Source organism: Colobus angolensis, unplaced genomic scaffold (assembly GCF_000951035.1).
Source record: "Colobus angolensis palliatus isolate OR3802 unplaced genomic scaffold, Cang.pa_1.0 Scaffold226, whole genome shotgun sequence".
Taxonomy (NCBI): domain Eukaryota; kingdom Metazoa; phylum Chordata; class Mammalia; order Primates; family Cercopithecidae; genus Colobus; species Colobus angolensis.
Window position 1 is genome coordinate 5,660,045 of NW_012115444.1, and position 19,502 is coordinate 5,679,546.

At 35.9% G+C, this 19,502-nt stretch overlaps 1 protein-coding gene across 3 annotated transcripts; it reads right to left on the minus strand.

Annotated features, from left to right (window-relative positions):
• Positions 1-2,117: 2,117 nt before the first annotated feature.
• Positions 2,118-19,265, minus strand: CDK1 (cyclin-dependent kinase 1). 3 transcript variants are annotated; one of them, XM_011944113.1, is made up of 8 exons: positions 19,137-19,265; positions 17,388-17,449; positions 12,495-12,651; positions 11,564-11,687; positions 9,093-9,263; positions 4,927-5,090; positions 4,693-4,834; positions 2,118-3,095 (listed from the first exon to the last, which is right to left on the minus strand). In XM_011944113.1, the coding sequence occupies exons 2-8, from the start codon at positions 17,422-17,424 to the stop codon at positions 2,997-2,999; spliced, it is 894 nt and encodes a 297-aa protein (XP_011799503.1). In that variant the 5' UTR covers positions 17,425-17,449; positions 19,137-19,265; the 3' UTR covers positions 2,118-2,996. The 3 variants fall into 3 exon arrangements, with proteins under 3 accessions (XP_011799503.1, XP_011799502.1, XP_011799505.1); XM_011944112.1 differs by having other exon boundaries at positions 19,026-19,145; XM_011944115.1 differs by lacking the exon at positions 9,093-9,263 and having other exon boundaries at positions 19,026-19,142.
• Positions 19,266-19,502: the final 237 nt, after the last annotated feature.

Below are 19,502 nucleotides of genomic sequence, written 5' to 3' on the forward strand. Positions count from 1 at the left end.
GCCTGTCTGGATTGCATTTTTTTTTGGGGGGGGGGGACAGTCTTTTCCGTCACCCAGGCTGGAGTGCAGTGGCATGATCTTGGCTCACTGCAACCCCCACTTGCTGGGTTCAAGTGATTCTCCTGCCTCAGCCTCCCGAGTAGCTGGGGCTCCAGCTGCCTGCCACCACGCCCAGCTAATTTTTGTATTTTTAGGAAAGACAGGGTTTCACAATGTTGGTCGGGCTGGTCTCGAACTCCTGACTTCAGGTGATTCACCAGCCTGGGCCTCCAGAAGTGCTGGGATTACAGGCATGAGCCACTGCACCTGGCCTGCATTGACTTTAGCATTTGCTTGTTTCTTTCTTCTTAAGTCTGGGAAACTAAATACACATTCTCTTTAGGGATTTACCTTGGGAACCAATGATGCAAAGAAAGACCAGTCTCAACTCAGAAAGCTCTGAAATCCCATGGTCTGGCACTTACTAGCCTTGTGACCTTCCACAAGTTACTAAATCTCTAAGAGTCTTAGTTTCATCCTCTGTAAAATGAAGGTGCCCACTCCCTGATATGGTTGAAAGAAAAAAACAAAATGTATATAAAACATAGTGGCAGCTCCTAATGGATGAGCTATAATTAGTAGCTATTACTGAAGGTGAAGTGTCTCTACCTTTGGACATTAAGGACTGGAATTGGATCTAAGGCTCAAGATATTAGACAAAGACAGTAAGAATGAAAAAGGCATGGCCCCTTCCGTCACTGGACTTACGCTTTAGTAAGGGAGAAAATGAATGTGCCTATGTGTAATGAAAGGAAAAAACTGTTATAAAAGGTAATATAAGGAAAAAGCGCTGAGAGTTCAAAGGAAAAAGATATTATCACATGCCAAGACCTTTACCTGTACTCTCAATTTAAGAGATTTAAGTGCCAATTACTGTTGCAAAGCAACAGCTGTAACTGCCCAATTGCAATGCATTGAAAAAAGCTGAATGTAGGACATTTAGGACGTCCTATATATGCAGGATGCTCAGCAACCCTATCTCCATCCCTCATGTCCAACCTACAAAGTGTGTACTCATTCCCATTGCACAATAGAAGAGAGAGATGCTGACTGACTTGTTCAACTACAGACAGAAATGGTAGAACTGGGAACCGCTCTTATCTAACTCTGAAGCCTGGAATCTTCACATTATACTACATACTTCTCAGGGATGACAATGAAAGATTTAGGTTCCGATTCCAGTTCAGCCTCTAAATGTAGCCTGACCTTTGATTTCTCCTTCTGTACCTCTGTGCTTTTGTCTACAAACCTGGCAAGCTGACCAAATAGCTGAGCTTCAGTTTAGCTCTCTGTAATTCTGGGAACTGCCTGTGTAGTGATTTTTCAGTGTGGTCCCTTAACCAGGTCAGCATCATTACCTGGGAACTTGCTAGGGAAGTATATTCTTAGGTCACAACAGACCCACTGAATCGAAAAACAGAATGGGTTCAGCAATCTGTTTCAACAAGTTCTTCAGGAGATCTTCACCCAAGTGTGAAAACCAGCATTCTAAAATGTAGCTATTGATTCTCAAATGTTGCTATTGCTTCTAAAATCCTATTGTTTGTGATTCCTTAGTCCATGACTCTCAGGTACACTCACTTCATAGATAAGGAAACACAGACCTATAGATACGCCATTATACCATCTCCAATCTTTAGTGTTACCTTTCATTTACCCAATTCCTGCCATGCAATCCTAAACAACCCTCCACAATATAACCCTAAATGACTTCCATTAATAGGCTCTACATTCTCTTACAACAAACTGGCTTCCACCAGACTACAGAACAGGACAACCAAACCACCAATGATAAAAGGTCCTGCTGCTGAAGAACGTGACACACACTTTCTTCTAGAGTACAACATTTCCAAGACAAGATGAATTAGACAGATCCCTCATTACATATCCAATCAAGTGTAAAAACCAGTAATCCAGGAATGTACATTCTAGCCCGTTAACCAGGAGGAAAAATAGAGGAGATATGGTTGGAAAAAGGATAGAAGTACGCTAAAAAAGTAGTAAAACTATTGTACACTTCTCTTGATTGCAGCAAATAATTCAAATTAGGCTGCTTATAAGAATCACAATGAGCAGCATTATTAGTTAAACAATTTAATTCCCAAAGCTAGTAATTTTAGCTAAATATACATTAGAGCCTTTTTAGACGGTTACTAATAAACACTATGTCAAAATGTGTAGTTTTAAACTCAGACTTGAAAGCCAAGATAAGCAACTCCTTCAGTTATTACTCTGACCAAGGCATAAGAATTCACTTAGACAAAAAGCTTTCAAAACATATCTAAAAATAGGATAGTTCATAAATTTTCAAAACTGTTCTTCCCTGTTGCGGACAGCCCTTGATCTTTGTAAGACTTTTGTAAGCAAATTTTGGCATGCTCTCCTGTTAGCTTTTTAAGTTACTGAAAACTCCTATAAATTTAGCATCATTTCTCAAATCTGTAGTTTTCTCATTCCGAATGCTTAGACATTTAGGTCAAAAATTAAAATACCAGTAGAAAAATATTCATCTTTAGCCAGGTTGTATAGTTACAACATGGCAAGAAACTGATGAGAACATTTAAACATTCAGAGCATAAAAATACTTCAAAGCATTATGAAACTCGAACTTAGCACTTTCCTAAATTTTAGTAGTTCCAACTACAGGAAACTAAAAACTGCCATAAGGACTGAGATGATTTAAGCCAACTCAAATTTTTTCCCGATTCCTGACATCAATATTATAGTTTTATTACAGTAACAAATAGTTGTTACAGTGAGACCTACACACATATACAGAATTATATTTAAATTCATATAGAATATTTACATATTTAAGTTATATTTTGAAATTAGAAGATGAAGTACAGCTTAAGTTTGATAACAAAGAAATATATATAAGACAAAAACAGACAAGAGTTAACAATAAAAACACAACTATCTGTTGTTATAACATGTGGAAACTTTTTGTCAGAAAGCTACATCTTCTTAATCTGATTGTCCACATCATTAAAATATGGATGATTCAGTGCCATTTTGCCAGAAATTCGTTTGGCTGGATCATAGATTAACATTTTCTGGGAGAAAAAAGAAAAAGAGATATTTATTTAGGAAATAAATCATTTTTTACAAAATCTCCATAAAACCTCAACTTTTCTAGCAATAAACCAAAACTAATACTTTCAGTGAATATCTATTAAATGAGCATTTCCACTAGTTTAACACACAAATGTCTCTTCCCCTACATTTCACCCTTGAGGTCTAGAATAACCTACTCCGTAAATCACAGACATTCTCAATAACCTCTTTTTGCTATCAATTATGGTAAGACTCAAGCATTCAGAAATAGCTTTAAAACTAAGACATAAATATAGGAAACATGTCTAGTTAATTATATTTACGTTGAGAATTAAATGGCCACCTGAGTTATTTACAACATTCTTTAAATGGCAATTAATTATGGCAGTTTCTGATGTAGCTTCCAACAAGTTCCAAATAAAACCCTTCACAGCACAATGTATTATAAAAATAGCTAAAATTGAGTCACTAAAAGAATTACAGTCAGACAACTTAGTATAAGTTAGTTTATGCACCAGAAAAAGCTAAATAAAGTTTAGGATTGTAAATTTGATCTTTAAGAAACACTAATCTTAAAAAAATAAAATCAAATCAACAGGCAGACTAGAGATTTTACTAACTAGTTACCATCTGAACTCTCATGTAAACAGCACCATACAAACTGCTTTGGATAAATCATGGTACTCAATTCCCACAGCTAAAAGTAGGTATTAGTGCCATTTTACAAATGAGGACATTGAGGCTCAAAGGGAAGTAACTTGCCCAAGTTCACAGAGCTAAGGAATAAAGCTCAAATTTGAAACCAAGTTTAATTTACGATAATGGTTCTCAACTAGGATAGACTTTGCCCATCAGGAGACATTTGGCAATATCTGGAGACACTTTTGGTTGTCCTAACTGTGAAGAGTATACTACTGGCATAGAGAGAGTCGAAGACAGTGATGCCATGCCACTAAACAAGCTATGATGCACAGAACAATGCCAGCAACAAAGATTTATCCACTCCAAGATATGTCAATTGTGGCTAGACTAAGGAATCTGATTTATAGTATTTGATTTGGGGGAAATCTAAGCTTAATTTTGTGGCATAAGGAGTTTTTACACTCTGAAAGTAACCCGAAGACCAATGAGAAAACATATACAATGGTATAGCAATAGATCCTTCTGATGGAGAAGCTAGGTACAAAGTGCTAATAAAGCTTATTCCGAAGATGGCTTTAATAATTTAAAATATCAACCAATAAGAAAAACGCTTACATCTAGCATAAACTAAGAGGGCTTAGTAATGACAAAAACGCTAGAAAAGAGAGCCACTACAATTCAGGAACTTGAAAAAAAAAGTGTATTAATCCTGGTCTCTCCCTCAAAATGTCCATAGCTACTTGTCAGATAAAAAACAAAAACTAATGCGAAATCTTCCTCTCAAAGCCACTAGTGCCTCTTGATATCTAAAATGAAGCTAGCATAATACAATGTACATAACAGACACCTAGTTAAAAAATGTGAGCATTCTTCCTATTTTCTAGGTAAAAGAAATAACTGAATATATTCTGAATCATCAATAATTTAGAATTCAGTATAAACGGCACTCCTTACCGAGAGCAAATCCAAGCCATTTTCATCCAAGTTTTTGACATGGGATGCTAGGCTTCCTGGTTTCCATTTGGGAAATGTATTCTTATAGTCCTGTAAAGATTCCACTTCTGGCCAGACTTCATTATTGGGAGTGCCCAAAGCTCTAAAAAACAGGAAAACAAAAATTTCTTAAACCATAAATGTAATCTCATTGTTACATATGTTACCTTTATTATCTCAGTTTTTAATAGCTACCTGAAAATCCTGAAGAGTTGATCAATTTCTGAATCCCCATGGAAAAGTGGTTTTTTAGTTGCTAGTTCAGCAAATATGGTGCCTATACTCCAAATGTCAACTGGAGTTGAGTAACGAGCTGACCCCAGCAATACTTCTGGAGATCTGTACCAGAGTGTTACTACCTATTAAAAAGCAAATTTTTACAATGAATAAATGTGGTGCATAAAATAAGCTAAACTTGAACATCTATATTTTTATTAGGACTATCCTTTAAAGGTTGTATGACTGCCACCAATAATATTAAGTCAATTAAAGGTACACAAAATTGAAGATAAATAGTTCATTTCTAAGTTTTATTCATTAGAAGACAAAACAGATAAAAGCATAATAAATCTTTTTTTGCTTTTCAAATCACTAAAGATCAAGACAGTTATACAGCCTTACCTTCCCCCTCACTGAAAAACTGAACCCATTGATAATAGATTTGGGGTGATACTGAACAAAGTGCAGGTACTTTTCACTTGCTAAGATGGTACATAACAGTACCATTATAACATGAATAAGAAACATGAGAAAAAAATAAAGGGCATCCAAATTGCAAAGGAAGAAGTCAAATTGTCCCTGTGTGCAGAGATAGATGATCTTATATACAGAAAAACTTAAGAGAGTCCACCAAAAACTCTTAGAACTGATTAACAAAGTTGCAGTATACAAAATCAAAATCAGCATAAAAAAATTAATAGTTTCTATACACCACTAAAAAACTGGCTGAAAAATAAATCAAGAAAGCAATCTAATGTATACTAGCTGCAAAAAAACCTAGGAATAAATTTAACCAAGGAGATGTATAATCTCTACACCAAAAACTGTAAAACATTGAAGAAAAAAATTTAGGAAGATACAAAAAAAGAAAAGACATCCCATGTTCATGAACTGCAAGAATATAAAAATGACCATATTACCACCCAATACAATCTACATATTCAGTGCAATCTCCATCAAAATACCGAGGACATTCTTCACAAAAATAAAACGTAATCCTAAAATTCATATAGAACTAAAAAAAGACTCAAAATAGCTAAACTAATCTTGAGCAAAAAGAACAAAGCTGAAAGCATCATACCACTTGACTTCAAAAATGTATTACAAAGCTATAGTAACCAAAATAGCATGATATAGCATAAAAAAAGATGCATAGACCAATAGAACAAAATAGAGAATCCAGAAATAAATCCATGTATTTACAGTCAACTCATTTTTGAGAAAGATGACAAGAACATTCACTAGGGAAAAGCCAATCTCTTCAATAAATGGTGCTGGGAAAACTGGATAATCCATATGCAGAACAATGAAACTAAACCCCTATATCTAACCATACACAAAAATCAACTCAAAATAGATTTAAAAAGACCTTAAACTATGAAACTACTAGAAGAAAACAGGGCAAACACTGTTATCGATATTGATCTGGACAAAAATCATATGGGTAAGACCTCAAAAGCTCAAGTAACAATATCAAAAATAGACAAATGAGGCGGCCAGGTGCAGCAGCTCATGCCTATAATCCCAACACTTTGAGAGGCCAAAGTGGGAGGACTGCATGAGTCTAGGAGTTCGAGAACAGCCTGGGAAATATGCTGACAGCCCCATCTCTACAAAAATTTAAAAAATTAGCCTAGCATGGTGTTGCACGCCTGTGTATGGGCCCAGTTACTCAGGAGGCTGACATGGGAGGATCACTGGAGTCCAGGAGGTTGAGGTTGCAGTGAGCCCTGTTCGCGCCACTGCATTCCAGCATAGGCATTCCACCCTGTCTCAGCAACAACAAATAGACAAACAGGATTATATTGAACTAAAAAGCTTCTGCATAGCAAAAGAAACAAATAACAGAATAACAGAATGAAGCAGCTATCTGCAGAATGGGAGAAATTATTTGCAAATCACTCATCCAGCAAAGAATTAATATCCAGAATAAAAAAATAATAGTAAGAATCCAATTTTAAAAATGGTCAAATGATCTGAATAAAACTTTCTCAAAAGGCATACAAATGACCAGCAAGTATATGAAAAAGTGCTCAACATCACTATTCATCAGGGAAATGCAAATCAAAACCACAATGAACTATCACACCCCAGTTAGAGTAATTATCATCAAAAGACAAAAAGTGCTGACAAGAATGCAGAGAAAGGGCAACTTTTATGCACTGTTGGTGGGAATTTAAATCAGTAGAATCAATGTGAAAAACTGTTTAGAGGATCCTCAAAACTCTACAAATTAGAACTACCATATAAGTTAGCAATCCCACTGCTGGGGGTGTATGTCCAAAATAAATAAAATCAATTATGTCAAAGAGATAGCTGCACTCCCATGTTTATTGAAGCACTCTTCACAATAGCCAAGATACGGAATCAACCTATGTTTCCATCAACAGATAAAGAAAATGTGTATACACACACCCATACACACACAGAAAATGTAGTGTACACACACATATGTGAGGGTGTACACAATGGAATACTGGAATACTACTTAGCCACAAAAAAAGAATGAAATCCTGTCATTTATGGCAACAAGGATGAGCTGTGAAATAAGCCAGGCACAGAAGGATAAATACTACATGTTTTCACTCATACATGAAAACATAAAAAGTTGATCTAATGGCCATAGAGTAGAATAGTGGTTATTCAGGGCTTAGAAAAGGAAAATAGAGATAAGATATAGTTTATGGATACAACTACAGCTCAAAAAGAAAAATAAGCTCTAGTGTTCTATAGCACTGTAAGCTGACTAGTTACCAATAATTTACTGTAAATTTTCAAATAGCCAGAACAAAGAATTTTCAATGTTCCCAACAAAAAGAAACAACAAAGGCTTGGGGCAATGAATATGCTAACTACCCCAATTTAACTAACACACATTGCATACATGTATCCAAATACTACACTGTACCCCATAAATATGTATAATGTGTCAATAAAAAATGATTTTTAAATTATTTAAAAAACATGAATAAGTCAAATAACAGCTTATTAGTGATATAGAACTAACCAACCATTTTAGTATATTTATCATATGGTAAAAATATTGCCTCTTAGAACAAAGGTAATGAGATCAATATCATTTGTTTAAAACAAAGAAAACAAAATAATCTTAGTTTATTTATATAGCCATGTAAAAAAATGATAAAAAGGGCGGGGTGCGGGTCGCTCATGCCTGTAATCCCAGCACTTTGGGAGACCGAGGCGGGCGAATCATGAGGTCAGGAGATGAGACCATCCTGGCTAACACGGTGAAACCCCATCTCTACTAAAAAAAAAAAAAGTACAAAAAATTAGCAAATTAGCCAGGCTTGGTGGCGGGCGCCTGTAGTCCCAGCTACTCAGGAGGCTGAGGCAGGAGAACGGCATGAACCCAGGAGGCGGCGCTTGCAGTGAGCAGAGAACGCTCCACTCCACTCCAGCACAGGCAAAAGAGCGAGACTCCGTCTTAAAAAAAAAAAAAAAAAAAAAAAAAAAAGATAAAAAGAGCTAACAACCAGCCAAGACAACTAATCAGATGAGCACTGTTATTAGTTTTGATCTGGAGACAGTCTTTGGGTCAAGGGTAGACAACTCCACAGAAGATAGCTTTTCATTAATCCTTTACTATATGTTACAATGTTCCCTTTCCTTCAGAAACACTAAATGCCAAGTCAGCAATATAACACAGATTAAACAAATTAATTCCTAAATGTATCAGAAATAATATACCTTAAGGAACAAACCCTGTCTTTGAATCAATCTGACTACAATCAGGAAGGGTTCAGTCAGGAGACAGAAACCAAGGTGGTGACCTGAATGGGGAGAGTTTAATATAAAGAATTAAAGTACAACAAAGGATGGGAATAATGTAAATAAAGTAAAAAATAATGAGAACGTAAAAACTGTAGCTAGGAATATCCCTTCCTCCTGCTGCTGTGTCTCTCTAGTACCCTCTACCTTAACATAGCAGCTGGCAAAGAAAAAATACTTAAAGGCTTCAGTTATATTTTCACATAGCATGCAATGAATTTGGAACTGAGAGGCAATGAATTGATACTGGCACTGAGTAGATATCTTTTATTATTTCTTGACTTCACAAATACAGAAAATAATCTAGCAATCACACACATTCAAAAGCCATCAAAAACCACTATTCCACTTACCTCATGTGTATATACTCTAATAGGTATTCCGAAAGCTCTGGCAAGGCCAAAATCAGCCAGTTTAATTGTTCCTTTGTCATCAATCAAAAGATTTTGAGGTTTTAAGTCTCTGTGAAGAACTCTTCTAGAGTGACAAAACACAATCCCCTGTAGGATTTGGTGTAAATAACTCTGGAAAAAGCAAATAAAAGTTAGAAACTTAAGCAAAGTACATGATTTTCTAAATAATCTGTTTCAAAGACAAAAAAATTAGGTTCCAGAGAAATAATTTAATTACTGGAGCTTTCAGGCCATTTTAGGCTAATAAGCATTTGTGGGTGGGAAGCCGTTTACATACAACATCACATTTGTATACCTAAGAAAATGATCTTCACCTTATAGACATATCTATAATTATGTCAACGCATTTAGTCTTTAAACATTTTTGGTCCCCGATCCTTAAATTACAAGTTGGTTTTCTACACAGAAGCCTCTTGAATTTTCTTCCATATACCTCTACCAACTCTATTTTCTATCTTCAATACAGTTGGCCTTTTCTATCTTTCATTTTTACATATTCATTTCCTTTTTGAAAAAATTAGATTCTAAAAGTGATGGCAAAGATATTATGATTACATATTGAAATGGATAAAATTATCATAAAATGCTGCTTAGTTCAGAGAAAAGTGCTTTACGAGACATTTGTTGCCAAAGACAATGTCATTGACATTTGAAGTAACATGGATACTACAAGAACAAAGTACACAGAAAATGACTTACAGTTTGAAATTGGGAAATAATACAGATGCTCCATCTTAGAGGGACAAGTGGCGTTCAAAAACAAAACAAAACGGATGCTCCATCTGGATAAACTTATTCTAAGTTGAAAAGACTTTGTCGAAATGCATTGAATACACCTAACCTACCAAACATAGCTAAGCATAGCCCACCTTAAATGTGCTCGAAAGACTTACATTAGCATATAGTTGGAAGTGTTGAATACCTCGTTATTTATTGAATACTGTACTGAAAGTGAAAAAACAGAATGGTTGTATGGGTAAATGAAGTATGGTTTCTAGTGAATGTGCATCATTTCTGCTTCATCGTAAAATTGAAAAATTGTAAGTAAAACCATTGCTGCCTGTACATAAAACCAGTTAGAACAACTGGCTAGTCATTTGGAAAAAGATAAAGCTGAATCTGTATCCCAGTTTTTAAGTCAAAATAAATCTTGATCCATACAGAATTTAAGACAAAAAAAAGTGTGTGTAGAAGACAGGACTTACTAAAACTACCAGAAAAATACTGACATGTATTATTCTAATACATTCGATCTTTGAGCGAGGAAGACTTAAAAGACATAAAAGCAGAAAGTCCAAAAGTCATGCAAGATTGTTAAAGACAGTATCCTAATGAAAATATAGTAGAGAATAGGAATAGGCGGTTTATAATAGCTAAATATGAAGTGTTAAATTGTCATGAAATATAAAATTAAAACAATCTTAATATGCCTTTTTCACATAGTTAAAAGACTGATAAAACCAAGTTTTGGCAATGATGTACTAAAACAATAAGTATTATACACCATGAGTATTTTAGAGTAAATTGCTACAAGTTTTTTAGAGGGCAACCGGCAGTATCTATCAAAATGTAAATAAACATCTTCAATCCATTATTCCCACTTTAAAAATTTATCCTATAAAGTTGCATACAAAGATAAATATCTATAAGGACATTCAGTGCAGTACTGTTAATAAAAGCAACAATAACCAAGTTGGAAAATAATTTAAATGTTCATCAATATGGAAGTGGTTTAAATAATTATATCAAAAATGTAACTAGACATAGGTAGAGCTACATGTCTTCATAATGTTTTACACAAAAAAGGAAAAATATGTATACTTATACATATGCAAATAAGTCCATTTTGTGTAAAAAAAGTCTTTATATAAATACAAAGTGAACATACAAGTATAAGATTATGAATAAAACTAACGACAGCACTACCTCTGCAGAGTGGTTTGGTAGAACTGGTGCAAGAATAAGATACTTTTATATACTTCAGTACTTAAAACTGTACAATTTTATAATTTAACTGAAATATAATAAATGTCTACAATAAATTGAGCGAAACATATTCAAAACTGGAATAAAACACCTACAACCACTACTCTGCCCTAGGCTTTCATTACTTTGTTTTACATATATCTGACAGCCAAAGAAAGACCAGACTACCCTAGTTTCCAACAATACTTATCAGTTCTATGTTATCTCAGGCACTACTTTTTACTTACTAGAAACAGTATCTGGTAATAACATGGGTAACTCTAACCTGTATAAACTAACCATGAGGGAGAAAAATGAAATACTTTTTCTTATTCTATTTTCTAACACTTTTTCCAAGCATATTCCCACAAAACCCAGGGACTTCTGTACATAGTCGCTTTATATCCACAGTGCATAAATATTAATAAAATTAGATAAGCTTTTACCTTAACGAGTGAAGAATCCATGTACTGACCAGGAGGGATAGAATCCAAGTATTTCTTCAGATCCATGGAAAGAAACTCAAAGATGAGATATAACCTGGAATCCTGCATAAGCACATCCTGAAGACTGGGAAAAAAAATAGGTATCTATGAAAGAAGAATCCAGCAAACATTTCTGACCCCTGTTTCACAAAATAAAACTCCTTCCATAATTTCAGTTGCTATAATAAAAACTGGGGAAGATGTAGTAGCTTCCCTAATGGATGAGATTCAAAACTCAAATTTAAGAAAGGAATCTCAGGGTAACTATTTAAAATTAGGCCTTGTACAGGAGGTGCTTATTTATAAGGAGCCTGTATTCCAAAAGAACATATCTAGGTTGGCTACTAATTGCTGAGAGCTTATTTTTTCATCGAAGTGAATTATAAAAGTAAATTTTAAAGTGGTATCCGACCTTAAAAGCCACTTCTAATCTCTAGCCCCAGACAAATACAATTAGATTTTAACTTGGACTGTTAGGAAGACAGCTCTCCAAAAACACCCAATGCAAATACATTAAGGAAAAAAATCTTTTTCATTTGACCTAGATACCTTTCTTAAGACTCTGACTAAAGGATCTTCAGGAACTAGAGCTCCCCAAGTAGGAGAGAGTTGACAAAGCTCTATGAAAAGGGCTTGACTCCCATGGCCAATTTACCTTGCTTTTCAAGCCCCAAATGTTAATCTACATCACCAATCTCCTCTAACTCTGTTCCTGCTTTAACAGCCTGTTCTCTTTTACATATGTGCAGCATTTTCAACTAACAAAAATAGGGTTCTAGTCCACTCGGTAAGGCTAGACCAAGAAATTAAGCAAATGTAAAGATTTCCAAGTTGAAATTTATATTTGAAATAGCATGCAGAAAATGGCTTACATTCAGATATTATACCATACCTGACTATATTTGGATGACGAAGTTCTTTTAATAGAGAAATTTCCCGAATTGCAGTACTAGGAACCCCTTCCTCTTCACTTTCTAGTCTGATTTTTTTCATGGCTACCACTTGACCTGTAGTTTTGTGTCTACCCTTATACACAACTCCATAGGTACCTGAAACAAAGTAAATAATATGCTGTGTGACACACCCACAAACTAAAAGATCTTTTTTTTTTCCTTATGGCAGGGTCTTGTTCTCTTGTCCAGGCTGGAATGCAGTGGGGCAATCAAGGCTCACTACAACCTCTACCTCCTGGGTTCAAGGGATCCTCCCACCAAGCCTCCCAAGTAGCTGGGACTACAGGCACGCGCCATTACACCCGGCTAATTTTTGTCTTTTTGGTAGAGATGGGGTTTCACCATGTTGCCCAGGCTGGTCTGGAACTCGTGAGCTATCTACCTGCCTCACCGTCCCAAAGTGCTGAGATTACAGGAGTAAGCCACGGTACCTGGTCAAACTGAAAGATTTTAAGATTATTGAATCTCATAAGGGTCACATGATAGAAATGTCTGGTGTGGCCATATGGGAAGTATCTTACTCATACCCTTATTGCTTCCAAAAAGAAATTGAGAGTAACTACAATCTGTATGGCTTAAAAATAAAATTCATGTAGTCATCACAAGTTTTCTATACATTTAAATTACCATTAATGTTCCAGCATATTTTACAGAACAAAATAGATCATTTGCAAAGCAAAATTAACCTTCTGCCAATATCCTACCCAGCAATAAAGCAGGCATAAAATATAGTGTAAAAATTTGGGCTCCGGAAATATTACTGATAAGTCATTATGACACTTTCAGAAAATACTGTAGAGTGCTTTATGCTTTTCAAAACACTTTTATCTGTATCTCAAAATACAGTCAACAGTCCTCATTCTCAAAAGAATGGAGAAAAAAGACCAGATGTTTATTAAACCTAATAAAGCACATAGTATGTACTATATATTAGGAAAGTCTCACACCCATTTACAAGTTGATGAAAATACTGATCTCAATATCTGGGCTTCAGGTAGTGAGCAACAATATCAATCATAAGGGATAGCAGGGAGGGAGGAGGTGGATACAGGGAATGAAATGGCAATAAGGGAGAAGACTAGCTAAAATGTATCATATATGTGGCAACGCTGAATTCCCTAGGTAAGTCTTTTTAAACTCGAGTTGGAGTTTAGGGAGGTCCTGAATCCCTTAAGTACATACAAAATTTTGTTGAATAGCTTGCTTTCCATGGCATTGTTTTAACTTCAAAAGTGATTAGAGTGCACTGTTCTAGGAAAAAAGCCTCTTCTATAGCTTTTATGAGTTTCTCTGAAGGTAGCAATATTGCAAAAAAGGCTAACAAACCAACAAATTACCAACTGCTTAGTTAGAATATTAAACAGTTTGAGCAGTAGCAAATTGATGTTACTTAAGCTTAATTTTTTTGACAGAACCTCTATACAAAAGTCTATGTTTTCTTAAATACTGGTGTCATTTTAAAACTATAAACTGACATAAAAGCCATTTTATACTATTCTGATTAAATTGTGGATTAATGTATAACTTTTTGATAACCACAATTACTCTACGTTAAAGGAGAATTGACTATATTTAATCCTCACAGTCATCCTTAAAAGTAGATAACCTTCAAAAACTTAAAATCTACATTTTTTTGGATGTAAATGTAAGCTCTCATTAAACACAAAAAGTAGGTAAACCAGCACAATCATCTGGCATACTGTTAAAGTGATCTCAGGAAAATTAGTCACTTGCATAATGTAGTAACATAAGCAGTTAATGTTAAGTTCAGAACTAATTTTTTTTCTAGCATCCTTTCTTCTCCCTCAAGTATACAATATCATCTAATCCTAAATAGCTTTCAGAATTAACAATTAACCAGGGGCCAACACTCACTGTGTTGAATTTTAGAGATAATATCAATTCTCACTGGACTACTGGAAGAGCGGTTAAACAAAGCAGAACTATTCTATTGGTTAATCATCCAAAATTATTTTTGAAATACATGGTATATGCTCCAAAATGAACTCGGAATTCTAAAGACAGCAATACTCCAGGGTATTTAACTAAGTATAAATAACTAAGGAGACAAAAATCATGAACACAGGTAAGCCTAGAAGAAGATCAGTGTAAATTGAATGGAAGATTTATCCCAGGAAACAAAAAGAAACAAAAGAAAAATATGTAGGATATGATCAAGTTATGGAGGCCCTTAAGCAGAAAACCTTCATTAAGCAAGTATTTATCAAATACCCACTAAATGCCAAGTAAGGTTCCACCATCATGGATAACAGCTACTCTATGATCCAAAAAGACATTTTCTTAAGACAGGAAGGAGTTCAAAGGTTAGTATGACAACACTCAGATTTCTGTAATTCAGAAGAAACCAGAGAACAATATTTGTAACATTTAAAATAGTAAAGTCTGGATGTATTTAAGAAATGAATTAGGTAGTCAAGACTCACTGTCAAGTGAGAGAAAAGGCAGACTCTTCTAAATCAGAATTAAAGAGGCATTAACTGCCAAATGAAAGGCATGACCTTGGGTGGATATTCAGAATATACATGCAGATTTAGGGGTAGAACATTTCTACAACTTACTTGAAATGGATTAAAACACAAAACAATCGAATGTTCTCACCACAAAGAAATGACAAATGCATGAGGTGATGGATATGCTAATTACTCTGTATGATTTGATCATACAACACATACATGTATCAAATCACCAAACCATACCCCATGAATACATACAATTAAAATGTGTCAATGAAAAAAATAAAAAATAAACAATGTTAACATACACACAGATAATAAAGTAAGTATGACAAAACACCAACATCTTGGTAAAACTATTACAAGTTCATTGCATAAACCTTTCAATATAGATTTGGAAATGTTCAAAATGAAAAGTTGAGGGGGAAAAAATAGAACTTTTAAAGTAGTATTTTAATACTAGACTTCAACCAGATACCTGGCAGAAACAAAAGAAAATTCTGCGTGGATCATTTAGGCCTCCATTTATTTTCACAAGTTCATTTTTCCAAAACAATATCCAGCACATAATCCAAAACAATCAGGCTTGGAGTAGAAACAACAATACAAGCCAGAAAAAGAAACAGTGTTCAGAAGAACAAACAGGGAACACAGATGTTATTAGTATCTATTTAGCTATCTCCTGTGGGTTGGGCACTACTGACAGGCAGTGGGCAAACAGTTGTGAACAAGACAAAAATCCCATAATAATTAAAATGGATATTAAGCATGATGCAAAGGGAACTACAAAATGTTCTTGGACTAGAGGAGATAAAAAATGAAGCCAGTAGAGACTGGCCTCCAGGTAGAAAGAACAGCCATTGCCAAAACTCATAGGCCAAATCACAGGATACATTTGAGGACATCAAAGAAATCTAAATTAGAGTTGAGTGGCATTAGATGAGGCTGGTAAAGAGACAGTTTTGGAGACAGTGTTCATAGTAATAATACAATGTTCAAATGATAAACATTTGAAGGTTTTCTGAGTTAAAGCAAACAAACGCTTTCCATAATATTGTTCAATTGAATTGTATCTTTCATGTTAAGTCCAATTGTCACCATTTGCAGAGGCAGAAACCAAGATCCAGAAAAGTTAGAGGGTTGACCACTGTCACACTTATAGAAATAAAGAATGGGAGTCATATCACTTAATGCATGTAATGGATTAAATTTAAAATTACATTCTTAACTGCTCTTATTTATAGTAGCAATTAAAGTACTTTTCTCAGAAGTCAAATCTGTAGTTTCCTGTAGGTTTGGAGTTCTATCATCTTAAAGAAAAATATATTTATACTTTAAGAAGGTCTCTTTTTACGCCAAACTAAAACCAACACAAATTCCCTGGGAATTTAAGAAACATACTACAAAGCATTAGACATACTAATCACTGATTTTAGAATTATTTTTAACTCAGCAGCAAAATTTGTTTAGTAGAATGGGTATGAGGTATTTATTTAAAAATAAAAATACACACACACACACACACCCCTCCAATCGAACACCACACTAACTTGTCATTCCTATTTCACTAAATTCCCTCCAGTATTCCCCCCTTGTTTTTTTTTTTTTTACTATTTCTTGTCAAGTGAGGTCTTTGATCACATTAAAAATATAGTTGGGATTTTCCTTCTGGCAGTACTGATATAAACTGGATTCTACTAGCAAATTATTTTGTACCTGGAGAATTGAGAATGTTCTGTTGGAGTCAAGGAACAGGCGAAGGGATATACCCCTCATTTGTACCATATATAGATCTGATCATTCCTTCAAGTACCACAGAAAGGGAATAATTATATACGTAAGTTATAGTTTTAGAATAGCTTAAACATGTACATATGACAGGTCATTTTTTTCTTATGGTAACTAAATAGAAATTTTATTTAAATTAGATTAAGTCAATTATTGTAACCAGTCTATAAAGTCTGGATAAAAATATTTATCATCCTAAAAATAATTGAAAGGGACTAAAAATAGATTATGAAATTAGCATAATTCTGCATCCCTAACCTCTGCCCCTCAACACATGTGCAAGTCATCAATAGTGTCTTCAAAATACAAGTATTTCTGATACTTCTTTAGTATCAGAAGACTGTAAGACTATGGGGTGAAGGGACGGGTCATTAGGGATTCGGTAATTTCAATTCTCTTGAAATGTGAACAAATTTGCGTTTATTAAGTAAAGAACACATATTAATGCACACTGGTACTACAAGACATCTTAATGGTTGAATTTTAATAAATATTTACATGTGTTCATATTACAGAAGTTGTAGCATTGTTAAATCATTCCAAAAAAATTATATTACTAAAACCACTCACCTTCTCCAATTTTCTCTATTTTGGTATAATCTTCCATAGTTAGGCAATGGGTATGGCAGATCCTAAAATGAAGGAAAAACTGACTTAATTACATGCCACTAACTTGAGTAGTTTTAAGCATTACACTATATGTAAAGCATTTTCCACTGTGCCTACTGCAGTACATCAGTATTCCATAAATATTAACTACATTCAAACAATATTTACAAGGGTAAGAACTCCTACAATAACTTTCCATCCTTCTTGACTCCTGAGACACTGGAAACATGTGTATGTTCTATACTAGTGTAGTATTTATTTAGCTTCTTCCAATCAAAATAACCCTCAAATTCAGATATCAACTTGTCTATTCTTTCCAAAGAAAAACCAGAATTATGTTCCCTTGTTGTGACACGAGTACCTGAGTGTGCGAAAGTTATACCCAAATATTTCAACAAATTTATACCGCTTTATGATATTCCTAATTTTTTTCAAAACACTATTTTTTATAGTTATAAGGAGAGAACTAAAATGTGTTCAGACTGTTCATTAGGAAAATTTTGTTTAAAGCGGCAAAAATATTTTAAGTGTTTCCAGTTGCCCACGTGACAATTTTAATCTTTTTTTCCTCTGCTTGCAGAGGTCACAAACATGCTCAAGACTTTCAAGGTACTTTTTCCAAGAGTCGGAAATATCACTTAAGCACCCTAAAACAAAAGAATGAAAAGTGCAATTCCACAGATAAAATTCTAATTATAGCCTACACAATGTCAAGGACTAAGCAGAAAAACTGTATACCTGAATCACAATGAATGGGTTCAAAAAAAAAAAAAAAAACAGAAGTTCAGGACTTCCTCTGAAGTTTGCCAATGAAACGTCAGAACTCCAGGCATAATTACCTACATTTTTCTAACACCCATCACTGATGATAAAATCATGTATAAAGCCCGCTCTGAACAGACCTTTAAGTTCTATTTCCCACATTCATCTTCAAAGAAAAAATTAATCCAGAAAGAAGCAGAGATATATCTTTTTAAATGAAAAAAACTGCACTACACTGCTCATGAGTGCTAAGTGCCTGGGCTGAGTGTTCTTAACAGCTCCAGGTGGGCCGGGGCCGGGGCCGTGGGCAGAGGAAGCCCCAGAAGGCCCACGAGTTCCGGGATCGGTTGCTCAGGGCAGCCTCGCTTTAGGAATCTGCGCTTGTACCTGGCCCAGGTGCGGTCCCGCTTTCCCACCTCCGAGGCGGGATGGGAGGGCGCTCAGGGGCCGGGCCCAGGAAGGAGCCTGCCACTCCGCTGGCGCTCAGTGTGGGGGAGCGGATTTTGCTTCAATCAAGACCCGAAAGCCTCCTAAGGCAGTTCCTGAGAACAGCCGACCTCAACTCACGACTGCAACCCCGAACCCCCACCCCCACCCCCACGCCGCCTAACCCCGCCAGGCTGGGCTCCCATAGCCTCCCTCTAAAGCCGGCCCAGTGTGGCTCACACGCCCAGTCCCAGGCAAAGGCCCTGCCCACCCCACCCCGAGGCCCAGCCTGGCCCCGCGCAGGTCCCTGCTCTCCAGTCCGGCCTTCTTAGAGAACCCCGTTCCTCAATACTCGCCCTCCGAGGTCCCCGGGCCGCCCGCTAGACACGACCCTGACCCCAGCCACTGTACCCGGCTTATTATCCCGCGGCGGTCGCAGCAGCAGCTACCACAACTACGTCGTTCTCCGCTCAACTTCCAAGAGCCAGCTTTGAAGCCAAGTGCGAGCAGTTTCAAACTCACCGCGCTAAAGGGCCCCGGAACCACCAATCGGGTAGCCCGTAGACTTTCAAAGCAGCCAATCAGAACCCAGCTGCGCTAGGCTGGCCTTCCCGGGTGTCTAGAGCGCGAAAGAAAGAGGAAAGGGCGGCTAGAGAAAAAGCAGGAGGGCGGGCGCCAACTGAGTGCGAGCGCAAGCGCTCACCTCCAGCCGGGAGAGTGTCGTCCTACTGTTTCTCGTCAGCGGAGCAGGAATCTACTGTTCGCTCCGTTCTTCTTTTAAAGTTTTTCTCCCAGCATTGGCACAGTTCAAATTTGTTATACTCAAAATAGCTCATCAAAAAGGTGATATTGGGTTTACATCGAGATTCCATTACTTTAACTTCTAAT

Coding starts and splice junctions, on each gene's coding strand:
- CDK1 (XM_011944113.1), bottom strand. CDS start 17,424: ATGGAAGATTATACCAAAATAGAGAAAATTGGAGAAG. Junction 5,091..9,092: donor TTAGAGTATATACACATGAG/GTAAGTGGAATA, acceptor GCTTTTTAATAG/GTAGTAACACTCTGGTACAG. Junction 3,096..4,692: donor ATGGCTTGGATTTGCTCTCG/GTAAGGAGTGCC, acceptor TTTTTCTCCCAG/AAAATGTTAATCTATGATCC.